Source organism: Rhinatrema bivittatum, chromosome 5 (genome assembly GCF_901001135.1).
Source record: "Rhinatrema bivittatum chromosome 5, aRhiBiv1.1, whole genome shotgun sequence".
NCBI classification, from domain to species: domain Eukaryota; kingdom Metazoa; phylum Chordata; class Amphibia; order Gymnophiona; family Rhinatrematidae; genus Rhinatrema; species Rhinatrema bivittatum.
The window spans coordinates 20,033,871-20,048,142 of NC_042619.1; the positions used below are offsets into that span (position 1 = coordinate 20,033,871).

The 14,272-nt window shown below is 42.0% G+C and overlaps 1 protein-coding gene across 2 annotated transcripts in view; it reads left to right on the top strand.

The window, feature by feature from the left end:
• C2CD3 (C2 domain containing 3 centriole elongation regulator) overlaps positions 1 to 14,272 on the top strand; it is a 429,817-nt gene that overhangs the window by 105,652 nt on the left and 309,893 nt on the right. For both annotated transcript variants that reach the window (XM_029602105.1, XM_029602106.1), the window contains exon 10: positions 4,225 to 4,437. In XM_029602105.1, the coding sequence (XP_029457965.1) occupies positions 4,225 to 4,437 (213 nt within the window). The remainder of the gene's footprint in view (positions 1 to 4,224; positions 4,438 to 14,272) is intronic.

Genomic DNA, 14,272 nt, shown 5'->3' on the forward strand with positions numbered 1-14,272 from the left:
TGCACAAGGTAATCTCCTTGTTGCAGAAGCTCGGTTGGGTGGTGAGCCTGGCCAAGAGCAGTCTTCAGCCATCACAGTTGTTGAAGTATCTGGGGGTTAGGTTCGATATGGGCCAGGACAAAGTTTTCCTGCTGGAAGTTCGAATTCAGAAATTGATGTCTCAGGTGCTTCAGTTGGTGAACACTATACGCCTAACAGTGTGGTCCTATCTACAGGTACTCAGCTTGATGCTAGCAACCCTGGAAGAGGTGCTGGGCGAGGGCGCATATGCATCCTCTTCAGCGCTCTCTACTGTCTCCTCAGAACCTGAAGTCTCGGAGCTATTTGGTTTGGCTCCACTTAACGATGTAAATATGTTCTTGCCTCCAGTGGTGGTTGCAGGTGGCTCAACTGAAAAAGGGAATTTCCTTGTCCTCCCCGACCTGGTTCGTACTTATGACAGATACGAGTTTCCAGGGTTGGGGAGCTCACTGTCAGGAGGTGACAGCTCAAGGGCGTTGGAATGCCGAAGAGTCCCGCTGGAACATCAGTTGTCTGGAAGCCCAGGTGGTCCGGTTGACATGCTTGCAGTTCAGCCACAGGCTGCAGGATCAAGTGGTCCGCATGATGTCAGACAATGCCATAACGGTGGCCTACATCAATCGCCAGGGAGGAACCAAGAACCAGCAAGTGTTGCTGGAAATAGACCAATTTATAGGATGGGCAGAAGGACATCTACAGAAGATATCGGCCTCTTATATTGCAGGAAAAGACAACAAAAGAGCAGACTTTCTCTGCAGGGAAAGTCTGGACTCAGAAGAATGGGTGTTGTTAGCCAAAGTGTTTCAGCTGATTGTGGATCACTGGGGCCTTCCATTCCTAGACCTGCTGGCGAATTCTCGCATTGCGAATGTTCCTTGATTCTTTAGTCGCAGGAGAGATCCATGGTCCCTGGGAGTAGATGCTCTCATACAGGTCTGGCTGGAAGACAGGTTCCTTTATGCCTTTCAACGTGACCCTTGCTGTGCAAGATAATTCACAAGATCGAAGGCCACAGGGGGCTGGTACTACTGGTGGTGCTGGTCTGGCCTAGGCGTCCGTGGTATGCAGCTCTGCAAATACGTCTGGTGGGGACCCCCCTTCGTTTTCCGCTGCACATGGATCTGTTGCAGCAGGGACCGGTTCTTCAGAAGGATTCGACCCTGTTCTGTCTTATGGTTTGGCCCTTGAGAGGGCTCACCTGTTGAAGTGTGGATATTCTTCTGCGGTGATTGCCACCTTACTTCGCGCTCGAAAATTCTCCACTTCCTTAGCCTATAAGCGGGTATGGAGAGTATTTGAAGCCTGGTGTGAGGAGCGCGGGGTGTTCTTCCTCGTTCACTTAAGATCCCGCTCATTCTGGATTTTTTGCAGGATGGGTTGAATAAAGGATTGGCCCTTAATTCCTTTAAGGTGCAGGTTGTGGCTCTTGCCTGTTTCAAGGCCCAGTGAATGGTGGTTCCTTATTGACTCATCCTGATGTGGCCCATTTTTTGAAGGGAGTGAAGCATCTTAGGCCTCCCTTGATGTTACTGGTTCCATTATGGAGTTTTAATTTGGTGCTGGATTTCTTGGCAGGCCCTATGTTCCGACCACTGCGTAGCCTTTCCTTGAAGACAGTTTTCCTGGTGGCTATATGTTCTGCCTGTCGAATTTCCGAGCTGCATGCCTTGTCTTGCCGGGAGCCGTTCTTTCGGGTGACTCCAGGGGCATTACAGTTGCGTATTGTTCCATCCTTCTTGCCCTAAGTGGTCTCGGAATTTCATTTGAATTAGTCCATGTCATTGCCATCTCTAGATAAGATCAGGGATGCGGAGGAGTATTGCCTCCTGCACCCCTTGGATGTCAAGAGACTTATATGGTATCTGGAGGTTTCTGAACCTTTTGGGAAGATGGATCACCTGTTTATTCTCCATGGCCGGAAGTAAGCAGGGCGCTTCTATTTTGTGGGCTATAATAGCTCTCTGGATTAAGGAGGTGGTCACAGCTGCATATGTGGATGCTGAAAAGCTGTTGCCTAGTCAGGTTAGGGCTCATTCCAATAGGGCTCGGGCAGTGTCATGGGCAGAGGTTAGTTTGTCGTCTCCCGTCGATATCTGCCGGGCTGCGATGTGATCCTCCTTACATTTTCCAAGTTTTATCATCTGGATGTGCAGGCCCGGGAGGACGCAGCCTATGCATGTGCGGTGTTGCCTGGACCGTGGGCAGCCTCCCACCCTGTTTCAGAGTAGCTTTGATACATCCCATTGGTCCTGAGTCCATCTGTCTACATGCTAGGAAATGGAGAAATTACTTACCTGATAATTTAATTTTCCTTATTGTAGACAGATGGACTCAGCTTCCCGCCCTCAGCTGCTGCATGAGTGTCAATAGTCGTCTTGTTGGACTCTGGGTCCCAAGGGATTACTGGTAAATGTTCATCCAGTCCCTAGATTGAGGTTCCTAATTCTTATGTGTGTTCAGTGTTTCTTGTTGGTTGAGCATGATTCTGGTTACCTGTTTTTAATCAAATTTTTAATCAAGTTTTTTGCTAGTCTGTCCACAGTTGCATTTGAAGAGAATACTGGCAGTCTGGGGTCACTGCAGGAGTATATATACTGTGACGACAGCTTGCTCCGTCTCCATCTGCTGGCAGGGGAACATAAACCCACTGGTCCTGAGTCCATCTGTCTACACTAAGGAAAATGAAATTATCATGTAAAATTTTTTCTCCAGTTTTTTATGGCACTACCAATGTTTAGGTCTTTTATCTTGAGATGGATTAGATCTTATGTTACTGAGTGATATAAGAAAGTTTATTGTTCTTTAAGTACATTCAGCTAGAGCAGCCTCCATTCTATATATGCAGAAAGTACAGGCATCCCTTGAAGGGGTATGGTAAGCAGCAGTAGGGAGTTCCAGTAATACCTTCATGAAATGCAGCAGAATAGAAAAAATGGGCATCAACTAATAACTGATACCAGTCGTCCAAGTTACTATGAATCCTGCCAAATAACGTACTGATCATGACTGTGGGGCAGTGCAATAGAATTGGAATTTCCTTACTGTCCATGCTTGTTCTGTTAAGTCCTATAGTTACCCGGACTAAACCCCTCATGGTTGTTTTGGGGACATGCTCTATGCAGAATATAAAACTAATAAACATTACTAAAGAAAAGTTTTGAGATGTGCATTTCAATCATGGGGGGTCATTTACTAAAGGTTTTTTCCCTTTTTGTGTTTATGGGAAAACTGCTAAGTAAATGACCCTCATGGTTTGCTGGAGAAGTGCTCAGTTTGGGTGGGACAGACTACATCATGAGGAGGCAGGATAGGAAGTGCTGTGACACAGCTCATAATCTCTGTTACATTCCCTAGATGGAACTGCCCACAGGTGCCAATTGCTCTAGGAGTTAATAGGACAGATAATGATGATTTGTTTGTTCCTAAACATGATGACATACTTAATGCCAGCCCTCTTGCTCTTACTTCCTGTTGTTACCACAGATTATTCTCTGACTTCAGTCATCTCCTTTCTTTGCCCTTATCACTTCCCTTTATATATGTCTCAGGCATACTTGAATTTTTAAAAAATGTATATTCTCCCTTTTGTGATTGGTCAGTCACTTCAGAGAATCATTCAGGTACTGTAGGCATTCTCTGTCCCCAGAGGGCTCACAGTCTTAAGTTTTTGGCAGGTGAAGTGACTTGCCTAGTGTCACAAGGAGTGTCAGGATTTGAAATTTGGCTTTTCCCGTTTGCAGCCTGCTGCTCTGACCTCTAGGCTACTTCTCCACTCTTTAAGCGTTGGTTGGCTATTCCAAACTCAACTTCTCTCACAGTAAAGAGAGAATATTTCCTTAAGTCCTCTGAGCTTCCTTCCTTCCAGTTTCTCATGTGCTCTTGTCCTTGAGCTTCTTTTCTTTTGAAAATGTTATCCATGAACTTGATTGAAATCTGCCTGTGCTCTTCATGGTTTATTTTCAGCTCCTTAAATTTCAATGTATAGTGTGTTTTGCTGTAATCCCTGCACCATTTTGGTAGCCATGTTAGGAACTGCTTCCCTTTAGGCCATGGCATCCCTAAAGTCAAGATACTTCATTTCTGTGGCTCTTATGTTGAATAAATTGGTTCTTTGAATATTTCTGGTCATGGAATGCTTTGAGTACATTACAGACAATTTTATATGACACTTGAACTACCACATTTTGCTTTTACCATGTGCAGCAGCAGGACACCATCAATTGACGATATCATGGAAGCTACAGAGAAGGCTCAAGGAGTGAACCTGACTGTGGATAGATTAGCATTACTGGGTCGGATACATTTGGCTAGAGTTATAATTGAATCTTTGAAAATCCCTCCAGATAGCATCCAAACTACACCAGCTAAACAAACCAATAAAGGCAAACCCCCACGGCCCACATCTTCTGCAAAACGGTAAGAATCATTTTCCTATGTTTCAACCATGTCTGAAGATCATCATCTACTAAAAACGGAGCCCTAAGTTGTTTATTTCTGCCTCTCCCTGTCTTAACTCCTTAGAGATCTTTTCCCCCCATCTCTAGCAGCATTTCCTGTAAGTTTATAGAATCCAATTACTAATTTATTTTTGTAAACTGAAAACTGGAATGAAAATTGTATTTAAAGAAACTGCGTGTCACAAATATTGAAACTTTTTAGATTACATCAGATCTGTTTAATGTAGGTTGTTTTAAAGGCCATTATAAAGAAGCAGTTCAACACTGGCTAGGTTGCAAGGCAACCTGAGGATTTATAGGGTTATACACCTGCAAAAAGAAAGTAAAACTAAGTTTAGAAGCTTTTTTTTTTTTTTTTTTTTAATCCAAAATTTAGGGCTTGACATGTACCAGACATTTGCATCCTCTCTAGTAGCTTGCCTAAGCTGTGGAAATATAAACGGAAATACGAGCTCTTGATAGAGCCAGAAGGGGCTACACCATCACATCAGGCTGGGGTTGTTCCAAAATAAATCGGTTTATTGAGTACTTGATGCAAATGAACAGTTTGGCAGATGATCCACTTTCATCTAGTACCATCCATAAAGAAGTCAAAATCAAAACATAGTAAATGATTATATAGTCGCAAAAGTCTGTTGCACTGGTGAATCCTTTCCTCTGCTCCTTAGAGATTTATTTATGAACATTTTTATCCTGCCAGTCTTAAAGACATGTTCCTAGTGGGTTACAGGATAAGAATATATAAAATAAATCCCATGAACAAACACAAAGACAATATATATAAACTAATCAAAATGGCCTCAGCAGATCACTGGTCATCCCTCTTGTCTTACCAAAGGCCAGATGGAAAAAGACCTTCACTTTCTTTCTAATAAAAAAAAAAAAATCCTCTTGAGAGAGATCTAACGGCAGCAAATTCCACAAAATAAGGTTCGACCCTGAAAAGGTGCAGTTTTTGGAATCCATCAAATGGAATTGCATTACAGAAGGAACTCAAAGCAGAGACTGCCCATTTGAATGCAACTGGTGAGAAGAAATATATTCCTGCAATAATGATTTTAATTACTTGGAACAGATCCATGCCATTTTAAGTTTTACTCGCCAGATCACGAAACAGCCAGTACAAATTTTCTAACACCGGGGTAATATGTTCCCTCTCACTAACCCCTGTAATCAATTGAGCTGCTGATTTTAAATCAATTGTAAAACCCTCATCAGAACTGCAGAAAGTCCAAAATAATCAGCATTTATCCAACAGTACCAGGATATGTACTACTGTCCTGAAAACTTGCACAGCCTTAGATTAAAAAAGGCGGTGAAAAAAACTGCTGTGATCTGAACTTCCATAGTAAGGCTTTGATCAAATCGCATCCACTGATGTCTTGTAGACAAGGCCCACATACCTAAATTGAGAAGGATACATGGCTCAGTGTCAGGTTATGACCCTCTGGGCACAACACATTTCTCCTTTATACTTGAATATAGGAAATTTTATTTACAGAAGGAATCGGATAAACACTTAAGGGCTAGAGTTGGAAATTAAGAAAAGTGTGCATGGGGGGTAACCAGCATGGAGCAGCAGTTGCAACCTCTAACAGAAAGCATGGGGATGACTACCCTTAACCAATTAGCATACATGATTTTGATGCAACTGCAGCAACACTCTCCGCTTCGACAGCAGGAGATGAGGGAGAAAAGGGGAATTGGATTCAAACGACAACCAATGCTGGGCCTTGCCTTTTACGGTCCAGGGTACTGATATGCAGACATTTTGGAAAAAGCACAAGACTGCTTCCTCTTAATCTAAGCAAATCATTTCACACTAGTGGGTTGTGCACTTCAACCAGCAGATAGAGATGGAGAACAAAGACTCGCTGATGTCACCCTCATATAGCTCTCTTCAGGCACCAGCCAGCCATTTTTTTCTGTCACTATCAGGTGCTGGACATGCATCTGTGCTTGTGGATCTTGGCCTGCCTGGATTGAATAGGCTGGTTTAACCTTCTATGGTGAAAGCAGTAGCTCCCTCCCTCAGTTGTGTCTGAGAATCAATCTCAGGAGACAAGCAAAAAATAAAAAAAGGACAGGAATGAGGTGAAGGCTGTGACCCTAGCCCTCCTCCGGGCAGCAGAAAAGATCTGGTAGGGTAAGGAGGCCTTGGGTTCAGCCCTGCTGCATAGTCCTCTTCTCTGTTTGGTCCTGCTTTCTTCCCTCTACTCTCTCTCTGCTTTTCTTATTTTGCTGGTTTTGTCTGCGGAAAGTTTATTGGAAGAAAGAAACCCACATGCATCGAGCAGTGCTGGGAGCGGGTGCCGGCGCGATGTTTTGCCTCGGTTTGTCACTTTATGGCCTCATTAGCAGGGCACCAGCCTTTGACTGGACAGACTTCCATTCAAGGCCTACCAAAGGCATTTGGCCCTGACACCCAGAGAGCTTCCGTCTTTTTAAGATTAAGTGCTAAACTATTTGTATGCTGCATCCAGGCACTTTGTGACTACAGCTAATCTTACATGGAAGAAACAATAGAATATCAATTGCATACATCCAATACTCCAGTCCCAAGGACTCTAATACCTCTTCGAGTGGCTGCAAGAATAAATTGAACAACACAGGAGACTAGACCAACTTCTGCAGAACTTTTGCCTCCACTACTTTCTGGGAAGAACCTTAGTTCCCTAAGGAAGCCTGTCCAAACTGTGTGACTGAAATTATCTAAACAATTGTACAATCTGAGGGCCCATACCTAGGGCCTTCAGATGACATAATAAAGTGGAATGCTTCAGTGTATCAAATACAAATATCCAAAAAGGACCAACAAAAGATTGCCTTTGCCTAGATGAATCCTACAGGGAATCCAACATAAAGACCAGCAAGGTCTCTGTGCTATGCCCCCTCCTCCCACAGAAACCTAACTGAAACCAGTCTAAAATTTCATGCTTCTACTAAAAACTGAGTAAAAACTATCTGCTCAATTAATTTGCCCAAAAAAGGGAGATTAGAAATGGTGGTAATAACTTGCTGGGTCCAGTGAATCTAAGGAGGCCTTTTTCAAAATGGAACATACCACTGCCAACTTCAATGTAGGAGGCAAAAGATCATCACTCAAAGAACGGTCAACAACTACCCCAAGCATCTCTGCTAACATGTTCTTAGCTACATTAAACAAGCTAGCTAGACTGGGATCTAGAGCACATCTGAACCCTTCATAGAGGCTAAAGGATAGCGAACCTGCGCTACCAAGACAGGGCTAAAACGTCTTCTGTCACTTAGGTAACCCAGTTGTGGATTACTCACCTCTGACTAAATCAGAATTAAAAGTATCACAAAGCTTTCTGACATTATATACAAAATAATTAACCAGCACCTTATAATTAATACCAGGGGTTTCAGTCTTTTTAGACTAAGGCTCTCCTAGACCTTTTTATTAATGTGAATAATTCACAAGGCTGACTCATGAAGGACATAATCTTATTATTAAAAAGAGTTTTTTTGTTTTTTTTGGCAGTATCTACAGTCCTTCTATATACTTGAAGTGAAATCTGGTAAACTTCTGTCAGACAGCAAACAAGGATTCCTCCACTCCTGCTCTAGCTGTCTTTTTCAAAGAAGAAATTTCAGATGAAAACCAAGAGGCCTGATATGTTTTTACCACAGATCAAGGGTGGCCAACTCCAGTCCTCAAGAGCCACAAATAGGTCTGGTTTCCAGGATATCCATAATGAATATGCATGATATATATTTTATCTCTCCATCAAATTTTATCTCTCCATCAAATAACATCTACCCTGAAAATGGAGACAAAAATAAAAGTGAAAAATTAGCCTCCTACTTCCAGGACAAAATATCCAAAATCATGGCGCGATTTAACTCTCCTTCACTACCAGTAGACATTTCGCCTACAAGCACAACAAGCTCCTCCCCCAGTCTCACAAATTTTGATACATCAGATGCATCAGAAATTGAAGCAATACTAAAAAAAATCAAACCTGCATTACACCTTATTGATATTATGCCAACGAAAACACTTCTTGCCATTCCTACTAGGATTGCCCCGGCGATATCTAACATCGTCAACAAATCCATAACAGATGGGGTTTTTCCTACTCAACTCAAACACGCCATAATAAAGCCCACACTCAAGAAATCGGACCTAGATCCCTCTGAGCCCGCTAACTATCGGCCAGTCTCGAACCTCCCGTTGCTGTCAAAAATACTAGAAAAAGTCATAAACAAGCAACTCACTGACTATTTAGATGAAAATCAGTTACTCTTCCCATCACAATATGGATTCCGGAAGAACCATAGCACCGAAACCCTACTGGTTACCCTCTCTGACACCATACTAAAAACCATTGATTCGGGTCACTCTTATCTCCTGGCTCTGCTTGATATATCATCGGCCTTTGACACTGTTAACCACAATACCCTCCTCTCCCTCCTCTCTCAAATTGGCATTACTGGCACGGCATTATGCTGGATCCAATCTTTCCTGAAAGATAGGACATACAGTGTAAAGATGGGTCACCAAATATCAGAACCCAGAAATCTATCACAAGGGGTCCCTCAAGGATCCTCACTTTCATCAACTCTATTCAATGTTTATCTTTCTCCTCTCTGTAAACTGCTGATGAAATTAGATCTCCGTCATTTCATATACGCCGATGACGTACAGATCCTAATCCCCATTAATGATTCCCTGGATAATGCAATAAAAACTTGGGATTCTGCCCTTGCAGAAATTAAAAATCTCCTCATGGAAAACTTTCTGGCAATTAACACTAACAAGACTGAACTCCTCATGATCTCACCACACAAGAATACTGCTGCCAACACTTCACCCATTATAACAGCAGCCCATCCACATCTACAGCATGTACGCAGCCTTGGAGTCATGATAGATAATCACTTCTCTTTAAAGAAGTTCATCTCGGCCACAATCAAAAACGGCTTCTTTAAATTACATACTCTGAAAAGAATTAAACCCCTTCTACATGCTCAAGACTTCCGGACAGTGTTGCAAGCAACAATTTTACCAAAAATTGACTACTGTAACGCAATACTGCTAGGGCTCCCAAAAACCTCTATTCAACCATTACAGATGCTGCAAAATGCTGCTGCTCGCCTAATCACTAATACTCGACGTCACGAACACATCACCCAGCTCTCATGTACCTACATTGGCTTCCGGTATCTTTCAGAATCACTTTTAAAATACTCTCACTCATCCATAAAGCAATCCACAATCATGAGATGCAATGGTTCTCTGATCAGTTCATATTACACACCTCTAATAGACCAATAAGAAATATCAACCAAGCAAAACTAACCCCCCATTCCCTCAAACACATCAAACATGTATCTATAAGAGAACGGTCTTTTACCATTGCTGGTATTAAAATCTGGAACAATATGCCGTTGGACTTGCGTCTCGACCCCTGCCACAGAACTTTCAAACAAAATCTCAAAACATGGCTGTTTGAACAGGCTTTCTATCAATGATCAAGGACTAACAGTAAAATTCAGTTTTATTGTTTTAATTCTCATCGGATCCATGTTTTCGTCATGTTCTTCCCACTCCCTCTGCTTGTTTCACTTTCATAATCCCACTTTTCCCCATCCCCCTACTTCTCATGTTTGTAAATTCTGTGAAGCAACCTAAACTTGTCTTTAATGTTCCCTCCAACAGATTAATGGCTTAAATTACATTCTGGTTTATTCCATTATATTAAACTATTTGGTTTATTATAGTTACAGTAGTTATATTTTGGTATATGGAAACTTGATTAATGTAAAGCTTAAAGATGCGAATTGTTTACATATTCTTTAAAACGGTTAATTGTAAAATCTGTTATTAATATATTTATGCTGTTTAATTTTGTATAAACTGTTTTATGTAAAGCCTGTTGCTAAAATTAATGTTGTCTGTAAACCGAGGTGATGTATCATTATACGTACCGCGGTATATAAAAATCTTGAAATAAATAAATATATTTGCATACAGTGGAGGCAGTGCGTGCAAATATATATCTTTTGCATATTCATTATGGATATCCTGACAACCAGGCACATTTGTTGCTCTTGAGGACCAGAGCTGGCCCCCCTGCCATAGGAATTCTTTTTAAAGTTGCCACTGTCTCTAAAGCAACTGCCAAAGAATTATGTAACAAGCCAATCAATGCAGTAATAGAAGCACTAGCCAAATTACCACTCAGCTGAAGCTAACAAGCTTCAAACTCAGCAGCATCAATCACCCCTTGACAAAAAATGAGGGTTGCCTCCTTAAAGGCATAAACAGGAGGAAAACATAAGGGCAATTTAAACCTGATCAGTTTATGATCTGACCATGGAGCAGGCATTGATCGAAACCTTTGACAACCTAGTCAGAAAATAGGTAAAATCCAAACCAAAAGTTAGATCCAAAGTATGCCCTCCATGTGGAATCAGAAATCAATTGCTTAAGACCCAGGGCAGACATAGCTGCCAAAAATAATCTTCGCATTGAAGGAGCTAGTTGATCAACATGGATGTTAAAATTTCCCAAGATCAGTAAATCATCTTGACTTAATGAAAGGGAAATAAGGCTCCACCATCTCTAATGAATTATGCTTAGTATATTCCAGTGGATAATAAACCACGCAAAGTTTCAAAATGCCCAGTTATAAAATCTTAGCATCAACCTCTGAAGGGCATTCAGATCCTATCCTTGACAAAGAACCTCATACTCTTTCTTCCCCACCCTAGGTCCAAGTTCCTATGAAAATTCCTGAGGACAGGTTGGTTTAAAATGACCACATCGTTGGATTCTAACAACCATGATTCTGTAATGCAAACGATATCAAACTTTTGTATCCGTTAATAGATCAAATATGATGGGGATCTTATTACATACAGACTGGGCATTCACTAACCCCAAGGCTATCCTGTTGATTTAACTAGGCTGCTTAACAGTGTCGACCAAACTTCGACTAGGGTAAATTTAATATTCTATGTCTGACATCTACATATTTACAACCCCTCCTGCCCCCATTCCTTCCATACCTGCTTTTCTCAATACAAATAGAACTAAATTTCTCCCAGGACAAGCAGGATGGTAGTCCTCACATGTGGGTGACGTCACTAGACAGAACCCTATCACGGAAAACTTTTCTGTCGAAATTTCTAGAACTTTTGACTGGCACACTGAGCATGCCCAGCATGCCATAATCCCTGTAGCCACAGGGGTCTCCCTTCAGTCCTCTTTTTCTGCGCTGCAGTTTGCCTCACGGTTAGGAGCTCTGTGAGAATTTTCTTACACAATTTTCCTCACGGAAAAAACTTGAAGACTACTTGTTGATTACAAAGTGATCGCAAGGCATTTAAGAAAAGTTTAAAAACATGGCTTTTTAAACAGGCATTTTACAAGGAGACGGGAGAATAGAAATTATTCAGGAATAAGCAGATAAGCACCGACACACAGTACTTAGGATGATACAGTAGAGTAGTCTATGAACCCCACATCACAACTAGCATATTGATAACACTATGTATGATAAATTTACCCGTAAAAGTACTTTCAGTACACTCTGTCATGACCCACTTCTCTAAAAATTATTTTGTCTAATGATATATTGTAACCGAACCTTTGACGGCACCTGTTAGAATGTACTATAGTACACTTTTACCTACATTAAATATGTGCCTACATGTAAACCGTTGCAATGGTATATAACTTAGCGACGGTATAGAAAAGATTTTAAATAAATAAATAAATAAACCACTGCAGGTGTATGTAACTTGAGACCTTTAATTAGAGAAAGACAGGGGACAGGGACAGGGACCGGAACAAAGCACGAGGAAATAATTTGTTCCGGGGAGTAACATAGGTCTATACATTTGTAAAAACACCCAGTTACCCAATTTGTACAGCAATGTGTATAACATTATATACCCTTCATACTGACCAATCAGAGCATATTCAGAGTGTTGTTTTTAGATAAGTGCAGTTCATCTGATTTGAGAATGTATTAGACCAATCAACTAATGGGTCTGGGGTGTTCTCTCGCTGGATTCCAGCATGTAGCCAGAGTCCTCTGCTTTTTTTTGTCTAAAACTAGTATTCAGGCATACAGCAGAAATGAGGTGTCAGAAAGACAGTGCATATATACATCCTTCATTAAAAAGTTCCCTCATAGGTGTCTCCCATCGCAATATTGTTTTTCATTGCTCGGGGAGTAAAATTTACTGTCCCCGGTCAGTTCCTGCCCCTACCTTTTTCGGTGTCTGCAGGCCATCGATGGTTTTTGGGCCTCAACCTCTGCCATCATGGCAACAGGTTTCCGAAAATGTCTGGAATGCCCCCGTACCATGTCGATTACCGACCCACATGATGTCTGTGTGCTGTGCCTCGGCTCATCACACAACGTTTCTCACTTCCCAAGTTGTGCCCAGATGACTCCGAAGGGTAAGCGGGCTTGCCTCGACAAGATGGAGACTCTGTTTAAAATCAAGCTAACTCCATCGACGTCCACCCAATTGTCACTGGCAGGAGCATCGAAGAAATTAGTCATCAAACTTCACTGGGAGCACCAGGGCAGTGGTGACAGTCAGTCACCGACTCCGTCTAAGGCATCTGTATCATCTTCCTTGTTGCTGGAGAAAGACCGGACCGAGCACTGAGGGAAGCACAGATGCGAGTCTGCTCCCGGTGCCGGCACTGACACCACATGGGCCTCGATGGCTATCGAGCTGCTTGCGAAGAGAACACGGGTAGAGGAGCCTATAACACCCTCTCCACCCGAAAATCCAAGGCGATCCCCACCGATATCGGTGCCGGGTACTGAGCCCCCACAAGTCCCTGTGGAGGTGCCAGTAGCACTTAGCCTGCCTCCCCCTGTAGCTCGATATCTACACCAACTTTCAGGGAGGAACTGGATGGTTTCATCCGCCAGGCAGTGCTCGATGCTCTCCGAGACTTACAGCCATCGAGGCCGGCCCCCATACCGGCACCGACACCAGAGCCATTGATATTTACACCATTGCTAACCAGACTGGACGCACTCATCGGTGCCCTCCTGACACAGCCCGGGCCACCGATGCCAAAGCAACCCACAAAGTCTCTGAAAGTCCTGATTCCCATTCTGGGATCCTCAGAGGATGAAGGCACGGACCTCCAGTCCCCTTTCAACACCTCATTGAACCCAGGGGCGCCAGTAATACCTTCACCATCTGGAAAAGAAGGGGTTCCCTCCTCAGAATGGCCAGGTAAACAGCAAGAAGTCTTAAGTATATTGGAGATAACAGAGAAGATATCAAAGAAAATCAAAGATCAAAAGTAATAGAGTTAGAGGGTCAAGACCCCAATGGAACATTTGAATTGGAAGATTTGGGAAGTTCATTCCCAAATCCTAAACAAGAAAGTACTCTTAAATCAGAAAATTTCCTCAAGGAAAAAAAGCAGGATATCGAAGTAGTATTAAAACCTTCTACAACAGTGGTGTTGAAACCAGTAAATATCACATTGGAAACTTTGTGGAATTATATTGCTAAATTAGATGTTGCAATTGCAAATTTAACTGATGCTGTAATGGAAACTAATAACTCTTTAAAGAAAAATACTGAAAAACTAGAAGATCAACAAAAAGAAATTGATGGATTAGATAAACGTATTATACAAATTGAAAAAATATAAAATCATCAAGTTAAAATAGAGGGAGAATTTCAGAGAAAATTTGAAAACTTAGAAAATTCAATAAGAACCTTGAATTTAAGAGTTATTAATTTCCAAATTATAAAACAATTGAGTCCTATGGAATTAT